The sequence below is a fragment of the Buteo buteo genome, chromosome 16 (genome assembly GCF_964188355.1).
Source record: "Buteo buteo chromosome 16, bButBut1.hap1.1, whole genome shotgun sequence".
NCBI classification, from domain to species: Eukaryota; Metazoa; Chordata; class Aves; order Accipitriformes; family Accipitridae; genus Buteo; species Buteo buteo.
The window spans coordinates 30,487,051-30,513,662 of record NC_134186.1 but is presented as its reverse complement, the minus strand read 5'-3'; the positions used below and the strand labels follow the sequence as shown (position 1 = coordinate 30,513,662).

The 26,612-nt window shown below is 46.1% G+C and overlaps 1 protein-coding gene across 2 annotated transcripts in view; it reads left to right on the top strand.

The window, feature by feature from the left end:
- Positions 1–26,612, top strand: part of CCDC9B (coiled-coil domain containing 9B) — a 53,819-nt gene that overhangs the window by 9,381 nt on the left and 17,826 nt on the right. For both annotated transcript variants that reach the window (XM_075048510.1, XM_075048511.1), the window contains 6 exons: positions 9,577–9,726; positions 19,250–19,324; positions 22,020–22,204; positions 23,575–23,636; positions 24,150–24,203; positions 24,659–24,764. In XM_075048510.1, coding sequence (XP_074904611.1) covers positions 9,577–9,726; positions 19,250–19,324; positions 22,020–22,204; positions 23,575–23,636; positions 24,150–24,203; positions 24,659–24,764 — 632 coding nt within the window. The remainder of the gene's footprint in view (positions 1–9,576; positions 9,727–19,249; positions 19,325–22,019; positions 22,205–23,574; positions 23,637–24,149; positions 24,204–24,658; positions 24,765–26,612) is intronic.

The window sequence follows — 26,612 nt, the reverse complement described above, 5'->3', positions numbered from 1 at the left end:
TCCATCCAGCCATGAGTAGCCAGTTCCTTTTCTGTGAAATCAGTCACCTCACTGCCCTCCTGGGCCACCAGCGGGTGTGTTAAATTGTGTTGCTGTGCCTGGAATGGGGATGGAAATAAGTGGGAGCGTGGACAGATTTAGCTGCATTACTCCCCAGCTACTCCCAGGGAGGTAGTGTTGTTTGGTGGTAAAAACAGCATCATTTCTCCATGTTACTGTATCCCAGGAAGTCCTAAATGCAGAAGAAAAAACAGAGTGACATGAGTATCTGTTGGAGCTGCCAATGTGATAGGCAGAAAATGTGACCCAGTATTTGCAGACTTAATTAAAAATTGTGCGAAAAGGCAAAAGTAATTGAAAATGCTACTACATTTTTTTAAATCCCAAAACATCCCCTCCTGGGCACTACCCCATCCCTTGTGGAGTCTGTGCCTCTAGATATAATGATCCTAATGGCAGCTTTGGCATGTCGGGACTTACTTGCCAAGAAGGGTTTGATAAAACTTTGGCAGTTAGTATTGGCAGCATGTCCAAGGAAGTACGTGCCTGTATGAGCTTCACGCTCTTATTTTCTTCGCTTGGAGTGTATCTCAGGGGACTGATCTTGTTCTCACTGGAGTTAGTGAGTTTGACCACTGAGATAAATAGGAACAAGAATCAGAAGTGCCACCTGCTTTAAAAAAATGTAGTATTTGCATGCACAAATGCACTTGTATGGGAACTCAGGGAAGCCCTCTAGTTAGTGAGTGTCTGGAGGCAGATTACTGCTGTAGGTGATACTTCTTGCTGTTGAATATGTTTCAAAAGAATACAAGAGGCAATCTTATCTATTTATTGATTAAGACTAAGAAGACACCAGTGAGACAACAGGAGACACAACACTCAGGTGAGCACAGCCCCTTTGTGCTGACCATGCTGACGTGAAGGAGACAGAAAGCCTCAGCTGGCCCGGCGCCTTGCTGAGACACTGGGGCGGACGAGGTCAGCCCCTGTCTCTGTTACAGCAGTGCTGGGAAAAGGAAACGGTGGCAGCAAATGGTGCTCCCATGGGTCCCCTTTTAGGCACAGCAACGTGTTTGGCCCACAAAATGACAGTGGGCTTTTTTGAACTGATGTCCAAGCCAAAGACATTCCCCAGGGAAATTAAGCGAAACCCCTCCCTTCCTGCTACCCCGGTACGTTGGGGTAGGAGTACTGAAAACCTTGGCTGTAAACAAAAGGCAGAGAGCCATTTCTCCCTCTGAGGCAGCTTGGAAATATTTTTCTGATTTTGTGCCTTGAATGTCTTTTCATTTCTGTTTCTCCATGACCTAGTTACCCTTTCTTTCCATGAAGAAATGGGCCACAATCACTGTGCCATTATAAAGTCATTATATGTTACCTTGAAGGAACTGAATCATTTAGGAAATAAAGCACCTTTCAGAATGATTTTTCAGGAGAAAGGGACTGAGGCCTCTCATTTCCTTTGTTCCATATAGATTACCGGTAGCATGAACATTCCCTTCAAATGAAATCTCATTCCAGCACAACCAAACCACCTCCTGATGTAAGGGGAAAATTTCTGTTTATTCTTAGAACATAGAAATGTAACCATCCTCATTACTGACTGAACTTTACCAATGAAATACTTGGGAGCCTCCTCTGAGGTTTCCCATGGCTATGTAGCTCTGCATGGGAGGCTTGTATTTGAAGCAATTACATTTGCAGAGTGAGTGGCTCTCATAGACAGCCTGTGTCCCCTGGAGCCGTTTCCATAATCTATAGCTCAGAATTCAAGTCCTAGATGGGGATTTGTATTAGCGCAAAGCACTGGCAGCTAAATCACATTGCTGCCTTAAACTCTGTGCCAGTGTTTTTCAGCATGGCCAATTAATAGACCTCTGAGATTTTTCTGCTGGAAACGCAGACCTCTGTGTAAACTCCCTGTAAGTTCCCTGTTGTATGGTGTATATGAATTTGCTTGCATTATGGGCCTTTCACAGGCCTTAGAAGCCCCCCAAGGTCTCCTGAGTGTTGGTATAAAGCACAACCCAGCAGCCTGACTTGATGACAGAGGAAAACTGATTTATTGGAGAATGTTCCAGTGGCATCAGTCCAGAACCTTCCTGTAGTTACTTTAAATATAGTTCTCAAAATGGATGAGTAGGAAGAGCATGGGACTGTAATGGGTGAGAGGGAAAAATTATTAGGATTTTGGACAAAATTGTATTTGATACCACATGAATTACAAGCTCATTTTTTGCTGCTGCCCTGGTAAGGCATGCTCTGGGCTGCTGAAGATTAAATGAAGGTAGATAACTTGGTTCAGCTTCCCACTGAGCAAGGTTTTACGAGGTGTCCCTGGAGAGACTTGCTTGGTGATACTGGGATGACTAAATGGGCCATCACCATCCTTCCTATGACCACGGCAAGGTTCAAGCAACAGAGTTGCTGGGCTGTGCAGAAAACCATTTACATTCAATCCTAAATATCACAAATCACTGTAACACGAGAAGCCCCAAAGGCGAGGCAGCTAGAAAACTGCATAAACTGGACAGAAGTTTGGGGTTTTCCTTTGTTGCCCATGTTCTTTTTCCTGACACTCCTCAGACAGGTATTTTTAACACTACCTTTGCAATCTGGGGCATGCCTCAGACATAAGATGGGCACTTCTCAATTTACAGTTTCTCAGTGAACTGCTAGAAGGGAAGCAGTGTAGTTTTGTCTGACTGCAGCTAAATAGCTAATGCCAGAGTCTCAAATCCCCTGCAGGCAGTGAGTGAGCTGGGGATGGGCTGTGAGGAGGGGAAGAGATGGCTCTGCCCGGCACTGCCAGCTGTTTGGGCCCTGCTCTCTGTTTCTGCTGGCTCTGCATGGGCACTTTCCTCATCTGAGATCCCTCGCTTTGGGCTCTAACAAACCGAGGACCAGGATTTCCCAATGTGGGACAAGCAATCTAGGAAATCATGATATTGTTAAAATAATGAACAAGCGAAAGAAGACACATGTCGGCACATTAAGCAGAACATGCCTTTAGGCGACGCATCTTAGCCAGAAGCAATATGGGGAGCAAGGGAGGGAGAGAGAGAGAGTATTACCTAGAAAAGCTGGTGGTCCCCCAGCCTGTATGTGTCTTGCTATCACAGCTCTGTTAAATAGATATTTCCTGTATCAGCCTCCAAGTCTTCCTGGCCATCTGCTCAATAAACTGCAGGGTTTAATGGCTTTGCCAGCGCGCCAGCCTTCCCACTGTGACTTTTAACATCTAATGGCCCAAGGAAGGTGCCGCCTCCGTGTAAATCCATTAGTGCACTTTGAGGCTTCCATCCTGCTCACAGTGTTTGGGTACAAGGTCCTCTGCAGTGGTTTTCAGGTTTTTGGGTAGTGGCTTTGCTGTTGCTTGTACTCAGGGCCCATGTCCCTCCTCAGGAAGAACTTTCTCAGATAGTAAATGGTGAAGCCATCTTCAAACATACCCAGCCGGTGCTGGGCCTGCCTGGCTTGTGACCATGTTATTTGTCTAAAGGACAGGCCATCACCACCTAAACACTGAAGAGCTCTAAGGAACAGCAGTTGACTTAAGCTAGAATTAATGTTTGATGTACAAGTTATGGAGTAATAGCTTACTATTACCTCGCTAAGTCATCACTGGGCTTACTTTCTTAATAATAAAAAAAATTAACTAGAATGCTAAACAACTCATATAGATGCTCTGTTTAGGGCAGAGCAAGCCCAGCTCTCTAGTTCATTAACTAACCTCAGCAGTACAACCTAGGATTACTGTACATGCCTGCTCAGGGCTTAAAGGAGGGAAGATGTATTGCCTTAAATGTCACAGGAAACTCAGGATTATCCCTGGAGCAAAGATATTTCCTGGGAATAATAACCAGTGAAGAACAAAACGATGTGCAGCTTCAGCACCAAAGTATCTGCCAGGCTTGAGCAATTCAGTGGTTCCAAAGCAAAGTCACACCATATTTTCAGCCTCTGAATCATGCTGCAAATAGAGCAGGGAAACAAGACAGCAAGCAGTTAAGAGCCTATTCTGCAAGGTGTAATGTGTCTGGCTGCTTTCAGAGGATGTCAGCAGATCTCAGCTCTTCCCCAAATATGTTACAGTCATGCAGGACTGGGCCCTGTGCAGGAGGCTCTAACTTAAGTCATTACCATGATTCCCAAGAGCTTTGCTCTTACAGTGGGAGAACACCATCCTTTGTGGGGACTGTTTGCATGTTGAGGAAACAGGAGTGCCTTGCTTGGGCTGCAAAGTTCCTTGGTGGCAGCTGGCAGCTTCCTCGGCTGGAGGGTTGCTGCCAGGGAGGCAGATGCTGGGGAAAAGAAAGAGATTCTTTTGTAGAAAATTGCTTTACAGATTGCTTTGGGCAATTGCCCAGATTGCTTTACAGTGCCCTCCTCCCCAAAAGATGTGAGCAAGGAACAGGTTTTTAGAAGAGGAGAGGCTGGTGTGGGGAGAGAAGGAAGAGAGGTGCAGTCTTGTATACACCAATTCCAAAACAGGGAGGCTGTATTTGTCCCTGTGGTGACTCCGCTGACATTTCTGGGGTTAAGTCACAGCCCTATGATGTGTAGGGGGCCTCAAAAAACTGCTAAGCACTTTTCTTCCATGTTTTCTATGCATAAGAAGGAGTTTAGTTTTCTTTATAAAGGGCAGCTGTGAAGCACACACAATGATGCTTATCATTTCATCTTTTCTAGCTGTGGGGGAAAGTTTAAATAGGAACGCTCAGGTTTTCAGAGCAGCTGACAAGATTTCAGCTTTCACTACCTTTTCATTGCAATGGGAAGTATTTGTTAATGTATCTGGAAGACACGTGATTCAGTTAGTATAACTTTGCAAGCTACTGTGTAAGAGGTGTCCATTTACATAGTCTTTAACGGAAGAGTTAAATGAAACTGCATTTTCCTGTGTTAATCACAAGGTAAGAGCACCAGCATGGCCCATTAGTGCTGATACACAGTAACTTCCTAAAACAACCGTGTTAATACTGTATATCTGAGCTACTAGATCATCTCAGCATAACTGCCAACATGAATGAGACCAGAGGATACTCTTGTGGCCACAGACATTGCCCTGTGAACCCAGAGGGGATGGCACAAGAGATTTGCAGCTTCAAATTATCCAGCCCAGCTCTGTGGTCTGAAATACAAGAGCAAGATAGTCTATTCAAAAGGTTAATTTTTCTTCCACCCACGTCCATTAGTACTGATTTGCACTGACATAAAGAAAAACCACATTGGTTTCTTCGACTGCAAGCAGGAATCCTATGCTGACCATTCTAATTCCAGTCTCCAGTTTCAGTGAAATTTAGGAATAAAATATATGAATCATAGAACATAAACAGGATTTGAAACATTCTTCTAATTTTAAAACATCCTGTGTTTGTATTGGCTAATAATTCTGGCAATGGAAATATGTCACCTTTGGACATGATGTGATTCAGTCATTCAGAAGCAGGTGCCACTTAAAAGCCAAGTCCTAAGTGCTTGTGAGCTTTGTGGCTGGCTGATCCTGAATTCTGGTCTGTACTACCTAGTTCTAGTTGTATAAAAGCCAGAGCTGCAGAAAATAGGCAAAATTACTAAATTTATACTTGCATATTAAATTCATTACTTGCGTACATCTACACACATGCATGTGTGCATATACACACATATGCAGATGTAAAACCTAAGTAGGTTTTACTTCATAGTTGAAGCAGGCTACAGACTTGGACACAATAACAGAATCATAAAATAACTGAGGTGGGATGGGACGTCTGGAGGTCATCTAGTCTGATCCCCTGCTAAAAAGTTATCTTCAAAGTTACCTCAGGTTGCTCAGGGCTGAGTCCGATCAAGTTCTGAAAATCTCCAGTGACAGATTTCACAGCCTCTTTGGGAACCTGTTTTCAAGTGTTTGACTACCACCGTTGTGACTTTTTCCCCCCTTAATTCCAGTTGTACTTTGTCTTTTGGCAGTTTATGTCCATTGTCTCTTGTCCTTTCGCTGTGTACCTCCAAGAGGAGTTGGACTCTGTTCTCTTCATAACACCTTTTCAAACAGAAGAATACTGCAATTAGGTCCCCTCTTTGCCTTCTCTTCTCTCTCCAGACTTAAAAAATGCAGCTTCACCATATGCATCCTATGCTCCAGCCCTGTAACCATCTTGGTGACCCTCCACTAGACTCTTTCCAATTTCCCTGTACCTCTCTCATCTTGTAGTGAAGGGAAACTGGACACAATACTTGAAATATGGCCCAAACAGAGGGAGGCAATCACTTCCCTCAACATGATGGCTATCTTCGTGCTGATGGAAGCAAGTGAACAACTAGCCTTCCTCAGTGTTCACTTATGGTCAAATCATTGCCTATCAGGCTCCCAAAGTACTTCTGCAAAGCTGCTCCCAGCCAGCTGGGTCCCTGCCCATAGTCATGCATGGAATTCTTCGGGGTTCTTTTGTCCCAGGTGCAGGACTTGTCATTTATTTTTGTTGACCTTCCTCCACCCTGTCAAGATCCCCCTGCATGACAGTACCATCCTCCAGTGTATCAGCTTGGTGTCAGTCAGGGACTTGATGAAGGTATAGTCTGTCCTATTATCCAGATCACTGAAGAAGATGCTAAGCAGCAGAAAGCAGCCTGACAGTGACATCAGTGTATGTGCTCAGCACCCTTGAATGCAGCCCACCTAGTGCCACCTTCTTACTTTATTTAAATGGCCCATAACTGAATCTTCCAGGATGCTGAGGGAGTGAAGCATTTCTCTGACTCTGCCACTAGGTTAGGGACTTGGGAGGTAGAGAGCAGACCTTGCCAGTAAAAGACCAAGGCAAAGAAGGCATAGAGTAACCAGTCTTTTCCATGCCTTGTGTCACTAAGTTGCCCACCCCATTCAGCAGCAGGTCAACAGCTTTCATCAACTTTCTTTGCTGCTAATGTATATACAGAAGTCCTTCTGGCTGACCTTCACATCTCTCACTTGTTTCAACTCCAGGTGAGCTTTGGCTTTTCTAACTCCATCCCTGCATGCCCAGGTCCTGCTCTCATAATCTTTCTTGAGAGCCTGTCCCTTTCCACCTCCCACACACTCCCTTTTTGCATTTAAGTTCAAGCAGAGGCAACCTATCCAGCCAAGCTGGCCTCTTTCCACAACTGCTCATTTCTTGTATAACAGGAAGACTTTACTTATGTTCTTGTGCCTTGTCCATGAAAATCAATCAGGTCTTCTGGGCTCCTTTCCCCTTCAAGATGGGTTCCTGCAGGTTCCTGCCTGCCAGTTCCCTGAACAATTCAGCATCTGCTCTCCTGAAGCCCATGGTCTCTAGTCTGCTCCTTGCCTTCCTTACTGCTCTCAGGCTCCTAAAATCCATGGTCTTCTGGTCACTGCTGCCAAAGCTGCCACTGACCTTCACGTCTTCAACCAGTTGTGACTTTAGTTTAGTAATTGGGCAGTCACTTACTAAGCTGCAGTAATGCAATTGTTTGTAATGTTGTGACTGCAATGGGATGTGTAATTAAGGATAGTATAGCATGCCCTATTTGTGGGGGGAGGAGTAAAGCTAGGATTTCAGAGCAGTTTAGATTCCAGTTTGAACTTTCTGGCTCTGCCCGGTCTCCGATAAAATCATATCCTTCTCAAGACAGATACATAGACAAAAACCTTAAAACAGCTCACAGAGTTTATAGGTATGGGGACTTTTCCAGGACATATATCTTAGCTGCAGGTAAAAGTACACCTAATTGTCTGGCTATGGTAGATGCCAAGACATTTGTACTCCGTATTTAAATGATTGCCTATTCTCTTGACTATCAGATTTTACTCTCTCAGGAAAAGATCTTGACATCTCTAGGGATGCCTCACAGATGTTGGTCCTCAGCAGCAGTCAGAGTAGGAAGCTGCATTGACACAAACATAGAGAACAACATGGAAAGTACTAGAATGGCAGTGAACAGATTGGCAGCAGATCCTTGCTTTGAATGCAACATGTGGCTTCACTTATTTCAAGAAAGCAGAAATAGCAAGGGTCCTACTAAGGGCAGCAAAACTTGTTAGGAGCTACAGCTGAAACCTAAAACCAGAGTTGTACATACTCAAGGGAATGTATAAAAAGGTTCCCACCATGTCCACACAGCTCTGGCAGACAGAACCAAAGGCAATGCAGGGACCCACTCCTCCTCTTGCGTGCATCAGACTAACTCAAGAACTGTCTCTGCTGAGACAGCAAAATTACACAGATGTGAAAGAATAAACAAGAGACTGAAGGTCTAATGCTGGAAATACTCCAGTACCTCCTAAAACATTTATCATGTGTTAGGAAGCTCGATGACTGGACAAGCAATAAAAAAGGTCTTGCTGACGGAGGCTGTCTACAGCAAGGCTCCCTCCATGCTAACATCTGCGCTTCTGGCAGAGCCAAGTGAAGATGAGGCTAATGCAAGACATCTTGATATCATATGTCATGGCAAATTCACTGATGCTTGCAACACTTCCATAAAAATCAAAGGTCAGTGTGTGCTGTTTGTTTTTGAAACCAAGTTCGTAGCAACAAAGAGTTCCCAAGTTTCACTGAAGTTTACCTGGAGATTCTGAGCTCCTCTGAAATGAAAACTTCAGTATGTGTGTATGTCCAAGGAGAAAAACAGAGGAAAACATACCATCCTTTAGAGAGGGAAGTTTCTGAGGTTTGTTCATCCCTGGTAAAGCTGAGCAGAGGAATCATACAGAAGAAAAGAAAAAGGTCAGAGGTAAAGATGGAGATACTTTATGAAGTCTCTAATTTCCTTGTAAGGCAAAAATAAAAAGGCACATGATGGAACTGAAAGATGATACTTTTAAATGAGAAAAAGTATGTATTTTTGAACAAAAGATCTGCTCATTTTGTGGAAGTGATGGCTGAGGGCACTGACAGGAGCTCAGCCAGCAACAAAGATAATTAACAAAATAAGAACCAGATGTAAATCCATGCAGTAAAGTCATGAACTGATACAGACAGCTGGAAATAATATCTGAAAGGGGTAAACTGCCCTTGTTCAAGGAGTTTATATATCAGTTTTCTAAACTATTTCACTGCTGAATAAATCATTCCAGAAATATGAACACACAATGACTATGAAGATGATAAATTATCAAGTGTTAATACATGTCAGGGTAGTAACTGCTTTGTGGGCAAGGTTAGAGAGAACACCACTGTTTCCCTTCTCTTTCACCCTCTAGGCTTCTGCTCCAATGTAGCCTCACATTTTATTGGGTCGTGTTGTTTGGTGAGAGGACAACTTCACATTTGTTTCAAAGACACAAATGCAAGATGGCTTGCCTGTCTAAAATAAAAACATCAATCAGTGTTCATACTGCAAAGCATCTAAACAGGGTAAATCCCACCCTACCTAAGTTGTGCTCAGTTAAGCATGCCTATGTAATATTACATATGCCTTAAAGTAGGGTGACAGCTTTATAAACCAAGACAACTGACTATCATCTGGCTCGTGTTTCTGTTCTGCCAGACCAAAATCCTTTGCAGTTTGGGGGTGGCCAATCTCCTAGGAAGGGCACTGCACAGGGCTAACAGAGGTGGTGTTAACTCATCCTATCCTTTCCAGGGCAAGCGGATCGTCAGTGAGAAACGCACCGAGTGCTTCCCTGGCCCAGGCAGAGTGCCAGACCTGAGTGAAGAAGAGACAGACCATTTGGTAGCTTTCCGACGGGGGAGGAGAATGCAGATTGCCATCACCATGGATAACAAAGAAAAAGTAAGTGCATTGCGAATAACTGAACTGCAGCGTATCAGTGGCATCCACTCGTTCTGCTGGCATGAGAAGGGCTGTGGAGACAGATTAGGAGCTAGCCTAGCAACAGGACATTGGAAGAGACTATGTGTTAATAGTGTGGAGCTTATCACCATAAAACTCTCTGGTTTCCATCACTGTGAAAGAGGAAGGGCTACAATCCTTTCCCTTCTCTGTGATCCTAGCTAGGACTAGCAGCCTCTTAAATGTACTGGGTCCATAAGAAATAGCAGATGCTGTTTTGGGAGGATCAATGAAAGCACTGCCAGATATGGGGCATGAAACTCACCCCCTGTCTCTTACCAACTTCTTTTTGGGGCCATACAGCAGACTGAGTCAGGAGTGCTGTCCTCTTGAGTCACTGCATGACTTAAAAGTTAACAGAGCTGGGCAATATCTGCTTCTAAACCCAGGTCCCGCTGTGCCTGGCCATAACCTACTGGGTGAGCTGGCTGAACTTTGTTAATCTTTGAAACATATTTCAAATACTTCTTCACAAATACCTTCCTCTTTACACACACGGAGGCATGTGATATTTTCCTATTTGAGAGTTTGCACAGATAAGTAAGAATGCCTGCAGCAAACAGGGTCAGGAAGGACTATGAAGGAAAACAACACTTAGTGTAGCTGCCAAACACACCCAGGAACGCTGGGAGACCTATGCAGCACCCTCTCTGGGACAGCAGCCAACCATCTGCTAACTGCCCACGTTAACTTCAGCTTCTGCTCCTCCCCAGAGTCTACCTAGGCTCTGAAAGCCCATGTGCTCATGGCTACCAAGCAGTTATTTTGAATGCCATAAACCTCATTTTGGCTGCCTGATCGAGCCACTAGTAACTATCCATTTGCCAGGGGTTCACGTGGCAGGTGTCACCCGTTTCAGTCTAGGCATCATGAACACACCTAGACATGATGAGAGTGACCTGACCATGCCTGTGCTGTAGCTGTCCTTGAGGCTGTCAAATGTAATTCTGTGACATGCAGGGCAAGTGTCTCCACTTCTGCTTTTGCTGGGCTTGTTTAAATACTTGTCTCTGAGGTCATCAAGGCTGAGACTGTGCTAGGACAGAGTAGGAGGAGGAGTGCCTAGGTTGTGGCTTCAGAACCTGAGCCTTGTTTTAAGTGTATGGACAGCCTTGGAAAAGGTAACCTCTCATATGCATTCATTATGGAACATGAAATTTGAGGCTGAGGGGTCCACATATGTGGTTTTGGCAATGCCTTGCTCATATTGGCTCCAAAGCAGCTAGATTCAGACAGTGTAAGAGAGCAGGCCTACAGCTGCACTGGTTTAAAGCCATACCTGCCTACACCTTTTTACATGAACCACAGAAGATCTGATGCTGTGAACCGTAGGCTGGCAAAGAGGGTTTGAAGTCCCTAATGCCTGGCAGATTTGATTTTGGTGATTCAGCAGAGGCTGGTGTTTTGGGTCTTGCTCCCGCTGCTTTCAGCTCCCACTGTGCTACCATTCATTTAAGCCCATTCATTTAAATTAATTCCCAATGATTGCACTTACCTCCATATAGCAGTTCAAGGAGCTCACATAACTCTTATCAACCCTCCTTTCCTCAATTGTACATAGCTGCAGTGGTCTCCTTCACACGGCTTGGGCTAGAAGGTAATCCTGATAATCCCCAGGAATGCAAATAACTCTATGCTGCTCCTCCTCAGATACCAAAGTTCATTAAAAGTCTTCCCTTTTTTTTCCCCCTTAATCCAAACCCAGTCGCTCAGTTGGCAGACGGTAGGACTGAAGCTCAGGCACTCTTCTAGCAACAGCGGGCTGTGAGGGAGGCCTATTCGGTGCTGGATGAGAGGCTGCCGATGCTGACGTCCACAGGGAGAAGGATTGTGCAGAGCGATTTGGTGCCTTCACATCTTGGCTGAACAAGAGAAGGATCTCTGTCAGGAGCACAGGAAAGCCACAGAGGCTTCATATAACTCTAGCTATCAAATAACACTACCAAGGAGCAATATATGCCCTCAGCATTACTTAAGACTGAAAAGAAAAATTAGTTTTGCTTGATCACCTGGTCTTCTGGCTGGACAGATAGCCTGGCTCAACAGCAGTCATGGACTAATGTCGCTGGCAAGAGCTATTTAGGGATAGCATCATGCTTCTTGCTGGCACAGAAAAATTCTCCCCTGCTTTCTGTTACTGAGCTTTGAAGCATACCTCCCCCAGCCTCTTGGAAGCTCACAGAGGGCAGAATGGGAGCTTATTGCTCCCTGGAAAGCAGGGTGCTTTCAGGGACCATGTGTTCTCCCAGCCTGTGCAGGAGGCAGGGAGCAAGCACAGGGTTTGCCATGGAGCACACCTCCCACATCTGGGAAGTGAAGGGTCCAGAAGAGCATGTTAATGAGCTTATTTTAAAAATGGGCTTTCGTGGGAGCATTTGTTGTTGTTCTTTGGATTCCTCTTATAATTTAGAAAAAGATATAAAAGTGTTTGATACTCTAGTATCCAATACCTGTTACCAGCTGGATATGTTTCAGAGTCCAGCTGAGCTGAGGAGATTTCCTTGTTCCTGGTGATTTCACTAGACTGATCAGGCCATGCTCCATCCCTAGTTAGTGAAGATAGATAGCTTCATAGTACCATTTTAATTGTGTAACTTCAGATAACAGCTACAACAGCCAGGACAAAAACCAGCTCTCAGCACACAGGCACCTTACAACGTGACAAAAAGATGTGGCTGTAAAGAGAGTTAAATGGTTGAATTTCACGGTCACTTCTGCAAGCTACTTTCTTCCATCCACACTTGGTCAACCTTTTCCCAGGATCAGTGACAGAAGCAGATAGGGCCTGAAGTGACAGGTCAGGTTGGCATCTCACACATCATGCCAGCTTGGGCTTGTTGAGTCAAGGGAGATTTGGTCTGGCCCACCCTGTCACTTCAGCTGTTCCTAAGCCGCATTAAGGATTTGTGTTTTAAACAACTGCTTCTTTTTTACTAGTAGTGATAGTGCTTGAAAAATTGTAACCAGGCAAGTCTCTCACATGCTGTGCCTCAGAGCAATGTGTTTCTCCAAGAGGCACTGGAACACTGCAGTGCAGAAAGCAGATCAGAGTTAGTAACACCAAAATGCATAAAATGCTGTATTAAATAATTTTAGCCTGCAGGATTCAATGTGTGTCACAGGGATGTTGAATACAGCAATTCACTTTGGAAATGGAAGCCGAATCCCACCAGCACTGGTGAATCACAGCATCCACAAACCTGGCAGCCCTGGGCTTCAGTTCCCCCCACATGAACAGGGTTGTAGCGTGCCTCTGCCTTCCTAGCTATGGTGACAATAACCATGTGAGTGATGCTGAGTGGCTCAGCGCTGCATCACTTCAGGAAAGCTGGTAAACAGGGAACCAGCTGGTAAACAGGGAAACCTGCCCTGGTGGGCTCAGCAACCCAAAGCCACTCCAGCACTGCCGCAGAGCTGGGACCTGCCCGGTGTGGGCCATGCACTAATAGGAGCATTAGTTGTTTGTGCAGCAGTGTTTGCACTAACACTAAGTTTTTGCAGCAGCAGCCAGCATCAGGGAAAGAGCAGAAGAGCAGGGAAACCTGCAGTCATCCCTCCCCTCCTATACTTGCCAGCCCCCAAGTTAGGGGCCTCCTCTGCCAAGAACAGCATCTTTCTCCTTGACAGGCTTTTTCTTGTCTGAATTCTAATCTTTTTTTTTTTTTTTTGAGTCCATCTAAACTTTATCCCACACACATCTTGAGCCAGGAGCTGCAATGTTAAGTGACGTGCTGTGTTGAAACATGCCTCCCTTCTTTCTTTTCAGACTTGTTACTTGATAACTCCATTTGATGCTTCTGCGTCACGGGAAGCAGTGCATAGATCATCCCCTGTTCACTTTCCCAAAGCACAAACAATTTTATCGACCCATTGCACATCTCCCTTCAGCCATCTCTCCTGCAGGCTTAAGAGACTGACCCTATTTAGACATGTCTGGCAAGGAAGTAGTTCTGTATTTTTCATCACTCTCATTGCCCTTGTTTGTGTCTTTGTTATTTTTACTATATTCTTTTAATACAAGAGGACCAGAACTGTACATGGTATTCAAGCTGTGGGCTCTTGTGGATGTACTCAGTGAAATAACAATGTTTCTGGCTTGTTCTCTATTCTTCTCCAAACAACTTTGCATTTTCTTTGCTTTTTTTTCTAAATAATTGAGCTAACATTTTCAGAGAACTAGTCACAATAACAACAAAATTTCATTCCTGAGTGTTAATCATAGTTCAGGCTTCATTACTGTGTGTATATATATAAGAAGGGACATTTTTCTCCATGTGAGTTATTTTGTATTATTGATATTGAATTTTATCTGTAATTTTATGATGCAGGCATTCAATGTCAAGAGGTCTTTTGCAGCTCTTTCCTGGCAAATTACATTCTTTGCTCTGGATGATTTAGTGTCATCAGCAAACTGTCATCTCTCTATTCAGCTCCTTTTCCAGACCATTTATGAGCATGTTGAGCAGCACATGTTCCAGTGGCACATCCCTGCTAATCTTCTACCATGGAAACTGGCATTTTCTTGCCACTTTTTGTTTTCTATCCTTTAATTAGTTGTCAATACAAAAAAGAAACTTCATTTTCATCCCCAAATTGATGAGCTACTGGGAGAGCCTGATGGGGTATCAGTGTTGTCATCTGAATAGCTGTGTCTTAGGACCTGAACTGAGACCCCCAATTCAAGGATTAGCTTTCAGCATCCCTTATTACCTCAGCATGGTCCATCCTTTGGGGTTTTTCGCCTCATGTCGCAGCTGGTTCCCTGCTCATTCTGGGTTATTTGTGTCCTCCCTGTCACAGAGGCCTCGCTGGTGCCTAGGAGAGCAGATCACATGTGTCACTCCCCCTTTGGTAACATCTTGTAACCTGGCCACTGTCAAATTTGCCTCGTCCTCTCTGCACTTGCCAGATTTATCCTATTAAAACATTTAATGGGCATCCTCATTATCCCACATTTTTCTCTATTTTTATTCACAATGAAATTCAATAAAAAGAAAAAAAAACAACCTACTCCCATTCGAGCTACCCTTGATGCTTCTAGCTAGCACCACATTGTCAGTCCCAGACCGCATCACAGCTGGCAGCGCACAGCTGTGGCAGAAGCTGCCAAAGAGGAAATGCAAGAAAAAAAAAGCTGTTCTCATGATTTTCTTTTCTGAAACATCCCCAGTGCCTTATATTACCCTGCCATCTTGAAGCCTGTTTTTTCCTACCCAGTGAAAGACTCTTTCACTCTCTGTTAGATCAGAGGGCTGGGGGGACCAAATTATCCTGTCTCCTTGCAGAATGAATTAGCCTGAGCACATTACTGATGAACTTCATGGCCTCCAGTGCTTCTGCTAGCTTGGAGGTGCCACATCTGGGACCTTTCTTCCCACGTCTGCCTGGCTGCCCCTAAATCTGCATCAGGGCTCTCCCTGTAAGTAGGGCCAGGGATAATGCCTAATATTTAGCACCAGTGTTCCTAAAAAGTCACTCCATGCTCTGGCAGTGTTTCAGGACCATTAACACATTAGAGCTGTGAGCCAGCAACCCAGGACCAGTGGAACACAATGGTTAATCAGCAGGTTACAAATAATCTTTTAAATGGACAGTTGATAGGGCTTCGGGGCTTTTAAACTGTGCTTTTATTAACAGAGTTTCCCAGGATGGTATATCAGAAGTGACTGTTTGTAATCAAGAGACACAAAAGCTGCTTTCAGGGGCGTACACAGATGATTCTGACTCCCATGCTTGCATAGGAGAGGAACCAAACCTGTGGCAGGAGAAACACTTGCTTTTACATTGCAGATGGGAGGGGAGGATAGGCAGAAAGGGTGGCTGAAAAGTCTTTAGCTCCCTTCAGGCAGCACAATTAGTAGGCAGATTTTTCAAAACAGTTAGAAAAAAATAACCTCTCATGTACTAGTTTCAAAAATCCTGCCCAGTGGGGGAGCCAAGCACTGGAAAACCGGCTCTAAGCTCTTGCATAACTCTCCTCCTGCAGAAGAAATGCCAGTTCTAGTGCCGACATGTGCCTGAGGAAGTGGGTACCAAAAAGCTAATTTAACACATCTGTTGGTGCTTATTTTTAAAATAAGAAGTCCTGAAGTAGCCCAGAGACATCGAAGCCCCTCAAACCTTTCGGTTTGGAGAACTGTTAGTACAAAACAATGGTTAACATGGCTGGATAATGGCATCAGCATTGTCACCATTGCACATTAACATTAGCTGGATATATATATATATGTCTGAAGGTCAGACAAACCCAGTGGCAGAAAGCATTTGGGATCCCAGGGCTGTATCCTGGTTAGGAGCAGGCTCTGCCCCACCCCGGACCATTCTGTGGCTGAGAAATTGAGAAATCCTTGCATAAATCTCAGGATGAACAAATGTAATCTTCTCTGTCTACTTTAGGTTTTTGTTCCTTCCTCACATCTCTTCCCCTGCTGTGCAGGAACAGTTAAATTATGAGATGATAATGTCATTGTCGTATTTCATAATTTTGGGGGCGGAGAGAAGGAAGGAGGAGAAAAACATGTTTTGCTTCCCCATGGCCTGGGTGTGTCATAACAGGCTAACAGCAGCTCTGGGGCAGCGCAGAACTAATGCGAAAATCTGCTCCTGAGCAAGTGCAAAATCAAAGCTAACCATGTTCCCTTAACTGCACAGTTAGACCTGCTTTCACGGTAGAAGAGAACTAGATTTTTTTGGTCCTCTCTATTTTCCACAGTGCCCTCTGAGAAGCAAAAATAGAAACAGACTAAGGAAAAAGGCAGCCTGGCTTTGAGTGAGGGATGTAAAAGGATGGAGAGTTGTACAGTGTCCCTGTGACAAAGCAATTTGTGGTGTGCACCGAAGAGCTAGCACCCAGAACGAGAGCTGCCGGGATGCAGGTCTCCAGTGCTGGTCAGCCACACAGGAGCTGCATCTTCTCCCGTGTCTCGCGAGCTGCAGCGCAGTCCCTAAGCTGGGCTGTCCCAGCACATTTCCTGGGCGCAGGCTCGCTCTTCGCTGCTCCTTGGCAGAGACAGGGCTGAAGTCAAGCTGTGCTGAGCTGCAGACAGGCAGAGGCACACTGCTCCCCCCACAGCTTACGCACATGCTGGCTCAGTGCTCCGGCTGTGCGGATGCTCTGGCTTTCCGGTTCCCGTCTTCAGGGACACAATTAGGCATTGTGAAGGGTCCAGACTGAATCAATCTTTGAATGAGCTCGCATGAGAAATATGCAGACTCAGATGAAAAAATAAGCACACCCATGCAGCTCACTGCCTCAGTTTCCCCATCAATTATGAGCTCTTTGACATTTCTGAGGTATCAGTGCTCCTTCTCTCCTGCCTCTCCTCCCACACAAGGTTTCCCCCAGGGATGGAGGGGCTCCAGCTCTTCTGCAGCAGCCGGCTCCTTTGTATTCTTTCTAAAATGGTGAGAGTTTTTTACAGCTGCTTTAAATGCTAAATATCCATCTGCACCCTGCTCCCCAGCCAGCCTCCCCAAATAAGCAAAGTTTCCAGGTTTCTGCCGTTCTAATCTCTCTATAAATGCAAGGTCTCAGTTTGGGGATGCAGGGACTCGTTAGATTCTTCGCTACTAGGTTCTTCAAATGGGGCTGCACAAGCAGTTGACTTAGAGCCTGGTGAGAGCATTTTTGGTTACGTAAGTTTTTGCAGCAACCTTTTGAAATAAATACCCAGTATCATCTTTCACCATATCCTGGCCTGTTTTGTAGCAGGCCAGGATATGGTGAGCGGTGGCTTCTCTGAGCACAGACCCCTCTGCATTTTTTCCCAAATCTTTGCTGAGAAGTCCTAGGACAGTACAGCTAATATCTTCCTCATTATTTCCAAGGATCTGTTTACACAAGCTTCCACCTGTACTGGAGCTACCCCAGCTTCATACCAGTCAGACCAGTGAAGCTGTTGTGCACTAAGTGCAATGTCCATGAGCACTGGCTATATGGTCACACTTCCCACCTGCCTAAGATTTAGCACATACAGACAATCCCCAAAAAGACTGCCCCCAGCTCGTTCCGTGCACAATCCCACTGGGTACACGGGAACAGGCTGCAGCGGGGATGAGTTGCCTTAGGAGGCTGGGCAGAGCCGGCAGGTATTGAAACTGGTATCCCAAGTTTCCAGTATGCAGTCCAGTAATGCTGGGCTAAACCTGGGGCTGGCAAATGACTGGAATAAAAGTCCTGTTTCCAGCCTGGGTTGGACCTCACTGCACTGACACTTTCTCGAACGGCTGACCTGGCAGTTCGTGCTGCGACTTTGTGTTTCAGTTTTGCTTGCCGGTGCAAAATGGCAGGATGATAATCTCAGCCCCACACACTCCCCGGCCCTGTAGCAGTTCAGCAGGGAGGGGAATTTGGGGGTGCCCCAGCTCCACTGGGTACAAGGGAACCCTCTGGGCTGCAGCATGCCGCGGCCTCTCCGCTCCTGGCAGCATTTGTGTGAGGCAGCCCCAGGGCTGCCATGTACAGTTACAAAACAGGGGGAGGCAGCTGTGATAAATGCTGTACCACATGGCAGCCGCTGTGCTGCGAATCGTGCTGTGGCAGCGTCCGGGTGGGAGTGGGAGCCGCTCACCGAGGCGTGTGGCCACCCCAGGGCAGAGCCCCGAGCAAGCACCAGCCCCCTGCCCTGAGGGGCTCAGCAGTGGGGGGGGGCAAGCTGGTACCCTGCCCTCAGCTGCCCGGCACATGCAACAGCGAGCAGCCCTCCCAGTGGCACGCTAACAATACTAATCTAACCAGAAAGCCTTTCTTGAAAGATATTTATGCTCTGCAGATTATTTTGCTAAGACTGTGATCCCACCCTGGCTTCTGACATAGCTGTGTCTGTATTATCAGTCCCACATAGGGGCAGAGAACTGCCTGGCCCATAGCATGCCTCACGTTTAGTGTCTGTAGTTCATTAAGCCAGAGGGGCTAATTTTCACCTCGGGCCAGGCAGGGGGATATCAACACTAAAGCAGAGCTTGCCAATCTGGTAGCAGTATGGCTAAAGCCAGTGGAAGCAGGGATGGACCCTGGTAGAAGGGCACCGTGTTTGACACGGACAAAAATCCCTCCCAACTTTACCATGCTGGCTTTTAGCTTCATCTTAGATGAGCTCCCAGCTCTCATACAGTTGAATCATAAGCTGAGTCTTTGGCCCAAATCTGAAAAGGTACCTGAAATTTGCTCTGCCTTGGAAAGAAATGGGACCATGCAGGACACCTCTCTGCCTCTAGCTTGGGAGGAGAAGGGACCTGTGGGAATGCATGCCTTTTTCTTGCTTTTCTCATACAACCCTTACTTTCTGACTTCTTTTTTTTCCACATCAGTTTGATTCAGGGCCCCAGAAACCAATCTTCTCATTTGTTGACCTTTTCTAGGCAGTTCTTACATGTTCTGATGGGCACAGGGTCAGGCACTGACTCCCCTGCCAGGAGTCCTTGCTTAATCCTTGAAGTAATTCTTGTGTCTGTGCTCTTGCAGGCAGAGGAGAGGAGAACAGCAGAGAAGAGGAGATCAGACAGTGACAGAGGCCCAGAAAGTGAGCACAGCCGGAAGGTGAGTGGGACCCTGTGTCCCTCTGGGGGGACCCTTGTCTTGGAAGAGGAAACCAGTAGGATGTGCCTCCCCACCAGTAAGAGTTGCCTCAGTCCTGAAGGAAGCAGCAGTTTGCTCTGATGTGGTCCCCACTGTTCATCCCTCGTCATCCAAAACTTTGCTGAGCAGCTAACACATCTGAAGCAAAGCAGTGCTGGAAAGAGGTGACAGGGGACATGCCCTTCACACCTTGTCATGGCTGCTTAAGACCCTAGCACAGCAGCAGGGATGTTACGAAAGGTAACATGTGCTCACCCATGTGGCAGCACAGCCCTAGCTGGTTTCTCTCCCAAAACCGTTTGCTTGTGGGTTGAAAGGCTCAGGCCGTATTAGCTACAGCTCCTCACTTCAGCAGAAGCTGAGTGGGATGGAGGTAAATTAAAACACAGGCCTTCCCACTGACTGTTTAATACAAACCCTGGAGGACATGCTGGCTCCCCCGAGCCTGCAGATGCTCTTAATTAATGGAGCACAAATTGAAAAGCCCCACCTCAATGTGATTCATTAGGAGGACACAGATGAGCTCTCAAACATTAATTCCAGCTGACACACCCCCCCCCCCCCCCCCCAAGCAGAAAAGGGGAGCACGATAGCCTCATGGTCTAGCTAACCACAGCTATGCTGCAACTGAGGTGAGCCCCTGGTCAGGGATTAGCCCCCCCCCCCTGCTCTGCAGGCCCCACAGCCATCTCTGCATCTACCCATGAGAGAGCATGGGCACCAGTCTCAGTCTTTCCCTCACTTTTGGCTTCCCCTTTACTAACGGTCAAGGTAAGGTGCAGGGCACTTCCCTTATCCTCCAGCTCTGGAGGTTGAGCCCAGCTCTCACAGGCTGTGTGCTGCTCAGCTCTTGCATGCTTCTCTGTGGGCACATCAGGATCCATCACGGCAGGACCCTCTGTGCCTTACTGTGCCGTGGAGCTGGAAGCTGTAGGGAGCATCTCCAGGCCTGTGCCCCAACCCAGGGAGCACTGCTTGCCCTTGCTTTGCCCTGGTGTGCCTTGCCTTTCTGTGGACCTCATCTCTCCCTTCTTGGGGATGCAGTCTCAGGTCCCCCAGGTCCTGCTAGCTAATGAATGAAGAAGGAGCAATTACTGCCACCCCATCTCCAGCCCACACAGGTGGGTCTCCTTGGTAACAGGGCTTTCAGTCACTCCTTCCCTGCTGCTTTGCTTTTATCAGCAGTGCAACACTGAGGATTGAATTCCTGTTTGGGAAAAGGGTGAGGGTGGCTGGTGTGGAAGGGCACGTGTATGAAGTGATGAATTATCCACTGGTAATTAGCACCCCAGGACTCAGCTCTGCACTAAGCTATTCGCTACGCAGTGTTGCTTGACAACACACCATGGCCAGTTGGCTCCTGTTTCCACCACATCCATTAACCTGACAGCTGGATTACCCCTCCCCCCCTCATATGCTCCATCAGCTCTGAACTATCTTTTCATGAAGCTTTGAATTTTTGAACAGTGGCAGCCCTTAACTAGTCTATCAAGAGGAGGAGTGATAAACCAAGAGACTGAAAGCAATGAAGGTGAAGAGCCCCTTTGCTCTGAGAATGCTGCTCTTGGCACTTGTAGTACTGCATGCCCTGGGCACAGGGTTGTCCCCAGCCCTGTGACTATGGGCTCCTGTGGATGTCTGGTGGTCACAGAAGGCTGTCTTCCTCCTCGACCCTGTCAGTGTGAAGGATTTCATAGGCATAACTTTGATTTAAATGTCTCAGAGTCTTCAGGTGGGGGGATTCATCAGCCTGGTGCATCTTCTATGAGAGTTCAACCTCTCAAACTCAGTTGGGAGACATGGTGAGCAGTCCAGGAACTAACTATATGCCATAAGTAAACCTTAGCAAAGTGCCTCTTCCAGGAAAAATTGAGGAGGTCTTGTTCTACAACGTTCAGGTGAGTAGGAACACAGCAGGTGAAAACCACTGTCTAATTTATGCCTGCAGTTAAAGTGACTGCAAGTACAAATGGGGTGAATCAATCCTGTGACCATTTGCACACAGAATTACAGTGGCATGCTTTAAAAGTTTATAATCAGGTATTGAAGAACTAGAATGAAAAACTCATCTTATGGCAGCTACTTCATGGATCAGGAGGTTAGATATCGCTACAAGAGCCAGAGAAACATTGTGATTCAGGTTAGGGAAATGGAAGTGAAGCCCCATCTCATTAAGCAACAGGATGGCAAAATCCAGGGGTTTAGGTGGAAGCAATTTTAATCCTTCAAAACGTAACACTGTTTGTGTAGTCTGGATGAAGTGGAACAACTTTTCAGAAATACATTGCCACAAATTATCATTATAATTGTTGAATATCCCTGAGAGGGAATGGTTGCTTTTTCTGATTTGGCTATGGATTTACAATGTGACTCCAAGCAAGCCATGTAACTTCTTCCTGCCTCAGTTTTTCTCTCTGTAAAGTCAACTAGCCCTGGGACCAGTATATTTAGGCTAAATATAAAAATTTATAAATATAAATATATTTAGGTAAAGCAGAGCCCTTCTGTGTGCACATCACTTTAGAGAGAGAAGCTGACCTTGCTCCAAGTTGTTTTCAAATATTACTGAGCATTTCTGGTGGTGACAGTACAAAGTACACTGAATAAAGCTGTTTCAGACATCTTTGTTAACAAGAAGCTCTTTTGCCTCCTCTAGGACGGTGGAAAGTCAGTCCAGAAGAGCCCTGGAGACCTGAGTTTCCCCATGACGGGACGGGAACGCTCGGAGTACATACGCTGGAAGAAGGAGCGAGATCAGATTGACCTGGAGCGACTGGCACGTCACAAGAACGCGAAGGGCGAGTGGCGACGGGCTTGGGATGTGGAGAAGTCAGAGCACATGTAGGTCCTCCAGTGTCCTGGGGTGATTTGTCTGCAGCAGGCCATCTAAAGCCAGTGATGAGATCTTGTGCAGATATTTATTGCTGATCTAATCCCATGCTGTCATGTGCCTCTCCCTGACCAAATTCACATTGCTGTCTCTTTCTCCTCCTGACCATGAATATCAGTGGGACCAGATATCAGAGTGATTCTCATATTTTCTTTCTGACATGAGGTCTCCTACCCTGATAGGAGATACTGTGTGCTGACAAAGATTGCCTGCTTTGGTCCCACCAGGACCTGGGACTATGGGAGGGAGGGGAGCATGAATCAACACTCAGTCTACATCTGGAGGATCCTCTCCATCTCCGCATGGACAAACCCAATGGCAGGAGGGTGCAGGCCCTCTTCTAGAAACAGGGATGGACAAACTCGCATTGCTAGTCCACAGGTTTTCTCACTGCCTGGCTTGTTTTTCCTTTTCAGTCACAGGACAGGCCAACATGCCTAAATCCTCCACACCTCATACACTGAGCCCATTCAGGCACTGTGGTGCAAGGGGATCACTTCAAAAGGCTGCCTATATGATATAGAGGAAATGCTGGGGACAACAGTATGGCAGAGCTCTTAATAGGGTCTGACACTTCCCTGCTTTAAACACTTTCCCTCTAACTGTGCTTGTTCAACTAGGTCACACCAGCTAGAAAGCTTTGGAGGATGACTTGGCACCTGCAGTAGGATAAGGTTTTGACAGGGTGTGGAGTTAGGGAATGTTACATAGGTTTGCTGATAGATTGTACAGGGCAGATAGGTGGGACAATCTTTTGGCTGAGGGATGGGACCAAATACATAGATTTTCAGTCACTGAGACCCAAATAATTAGAGGTGAATTGACTTAAGTGGGTGCTGAGTGTTGCTGGCAAGACAGCTCTGAGCCCTACCGTTCTCCTGTGTATCAATTTTTAAGAGAAAAGCCATAAAACAAAACAAGCAGGATTAGAAACCAACCAAACAAGTCTGATCTCAGATGACAAGTCCTGAAGCTACTTCAGATTGCGTTTGGAAGCTTGGGAAGCTGCATTTGAGTGTGGTACAGCTACACTACAGGCATCTATAGGCTTCGTGGATGTTCATAGAATTAAATATATATATGGGTACTGATGTAAAGGTTTTAGAGCTTCTCCTTTGGGGTAGAATTGCCTCACAGCCTCATTTCTCCTGATTAGTGCATGCAGTTTCAGCTCCTCCCGATAAACCTGCACATATTTGCCAGTGGGCAGGTGCAGAAGGGCCGAAGGCTGGAGCCTGCATCGTCTTGAGGTCTCCTGCCCACGCTTTTGCACACTGGAGGAGAACGGTCAGGTCTGACAATGCCTGTTTTTAACCTGCAGGTTTGAAGAGGACTTTGTTAAGGATGGGGAGCCAGCCTTGGATAATCCCAGCAATAAGAAAGGTTGGCAAGGGACACCTAGACTCTGTCCTGACGCTAGTGAATGCTGATCGTGCGAATCCCAGTGCCACAGCAGCTGTCGTGGCTGTCAGTTGTGAAACTCTGCTTTCCTGGGCAAACGCCTCTGAGCGCAGTGTTGGGGTCTCAGCCCTCTCTGCTTTGCAGAGTGCTCAGGGGATGGGATTTGAGCATCTGGGTGCTAGTGCTTTTTACCTTCCCAGGGAGAGCAGTGGCTTCTGTAACCTTGTACGACACAATACGGAGGTTCAGCACTGCCTCCTTTCCCAAACACTGGTTTGAGAGGCAATCCTATTCCAGAGCACATCATCTCTGATCCCTGTGGCACATGCTGGCTTCTTTACTAGCATAAGTCCATCATGACTCCTGTTTCTCAGGAGATGGACTGGCAGAACAAAGCTTTCCCTTGTGACACCCTGTTTGAACGTCAGGCTTTCTGCTGCATGTCCATTACAGAACCTCACTGACTTTCATGCATGCTTTGCTTTGTCCTTTCAGGGGGAAGAAACGCAAGGAAATTCCAGCACAGGTCCTTTCCTCCCAATGGGAGAGGTGAGTAAACCACACAACTTGGTTGCATCACCCCGCTAAATATCAGCACTTCTCATATGCCCTCATGGAGAGAGTTCTTTCCAGGCACTCTAGCAGATTTGGAGTGCCTTTTGGGAACATACCACGTGGCTGCTCTCATAGCTGTGTGGTATGGTCTGTGCTGTGTGGCAAGGGAGAACAAGAACAAGTCTTCCAAGAACAGCACAAGGAAGATTGTATCCAAGGAATAAGATTTAAAGTTATAATTGGAATTTGGAATAAAAAATGGAGGAGAAACACTCCTAAATTCTTAATTTGTATTTATCACTTTAGAAAATATATGGATAGTATGCATACAGCTTCAGAGGCTTCCCCCTCCAGAGGTACTTTCCAGTGATACAAGGATGTTGGCCCCTTCAGTGCTCCATCAACTGGTTCTGCCTGCTCTTGCATGGCATTTCCAACCTGTCTTCTAGGTGGAGGACAGCATGGAGTGAATGTGAGCGATCCTGGTCCGAAAGCAGTACCTGCTGTGAGCAGCCGAGCCAAAGGAAAGGACAGACTGACAGGCAGAGCCAGAAGGTAAGGAGGCTGGCAGCAGTGCTGTGAACTATTGGTTGTGATATGCATGTCCAGGTCTCATTCCTTGCCTAATTGTGAAGAGGGACAGACAAAAACAAATATATTGTTCCACAATGGCAGCTGTTCAGATGAGTTCAGGTTGGCTGGGACCATGTCCGGCAGGATTTCACTTTGTGGGGTTTGTGGGTGTACTTGTGGGGTGCATCATCACTGTACTGACCCACTGCATCGACTCTCTGCAGAACAGCCCAGGGGGGTCAAAGTTACTCTGTGACCAGATTTGGGTAGCACTGGTACATGCGCCGGCAAGCTTTTGAACACATCTTATCTGACTTCCAGGTGCTGCTGATACAAAGGAGCAGCCTCCAAAGATAGTTCCCAACTGAACCAATAGTAATTAGGACTGATACTGTAGTACAGATGTCTTGTCTTCTTAAACAACTCTTCTCAAAGATCCCTGACCTGGTGAGGAGGGAAGTGGCCTGCTCCTGCCAGCTGTGGGCAGCACACACCAATATACTAATTTGCACAGAAGTAATTTCAGAATATCAGCAAAACTAAGTGCATTTTACAGGTTCGCCCACATCCTCCCAGGGCCCCCCCCCCCCTCCCCTGCTGCTCTCTGTAATTAAATTTCAGTGCACTCTCCAGTTTCCTAGAGCCACACTGATGGTTTAATAACAGTGATCATCTTCGCAGCACTGCCATGCCCTTTAGCAGGTAACAAAAGGATGAAGAGTTGATTACCTACCCCAAGCCTCTTCATTTATCCAGATACAAAACCATTCGGGCAGCATTTAATATTAGCATTCTTCAACCATCGAGGTCAGTTATGACCATGCAGTTAAACAGATAAGTGCTTCATAGGGTTACTTGGCATTTCCCAGAAGAAATTAGTTAGTTGGAGGTCATCTGCTGCTTGCTGTTACTTGTCTGAAATGAATAGTGTTAGGCAGGGTCTATGTGTGCGGGATTCTGCTGTGTCAGGACAGTAGTAGGCCTAATATGCAGAGCCTGGCACTGTATTAAGCCTGAAGATCTTATAATGTTGCTTTCATTTTCAGCTGCTCTGCTTTGAGGAAATGCACTTGAGCAGCCATAACTCTCAGCTAGTTATGCTGTGGACTGGGAATCTACTTAGAGCATAAAGATGGGTTATCTTCTGTCTTCCTAAGCCCTGTTAGTTAATCATACTTTTTAAAATTAAATTTAATTCTGATAAATTAATGAAGAATAGGATCAACAGCATGCAAATAATCAAGTTAGCTTTGTTTGTAAGTTACATTCCCCCCCTTTCCATTCTTCAGCTCCATCCCAATAAAATGTACTTGGGAAAGAAAAGCTGATGACCTGTGCTTATGCTCCCTCTCCCCTAGCCGCTGACTGCAGCATCAGGGAATTACAGCAGTTCCCAGAGGATGTGCAGGATGGGCATGCGAATAGTTTTGCTTTATGTTGTTACTTTATGTAAATACCTTAGAAGGCTTCGGACTGCAGGCTGAATGTTGCTGTTCAAAAACTATGCAGTGATTACACGCAGTTCTGCCCCGCCTGAAGATGCCAACCCATCAGGGCCAAACTCCCAGACCTCAACAACTACCCTCAGGAGTAAGCATGGTTCTGCTTCTGAGGTTTGCCACTGAAATTGGTTATTTGTGGTAATAAAAAGAAGGACAGGGAGCTGGACAGAGGGAAAGGCAGAAATAGAATTTAAAAAGTGATGGGCTACAGGGCAGGGAGCTGGACAGAGGGAGATAAGAATAAAATTTAAAAAGGGACAGGCTACAAGGCAGTGAGGGAAGAACTAAAAACTGGGGACAGGAAGATGGACAGAGAGAGACATAGAAA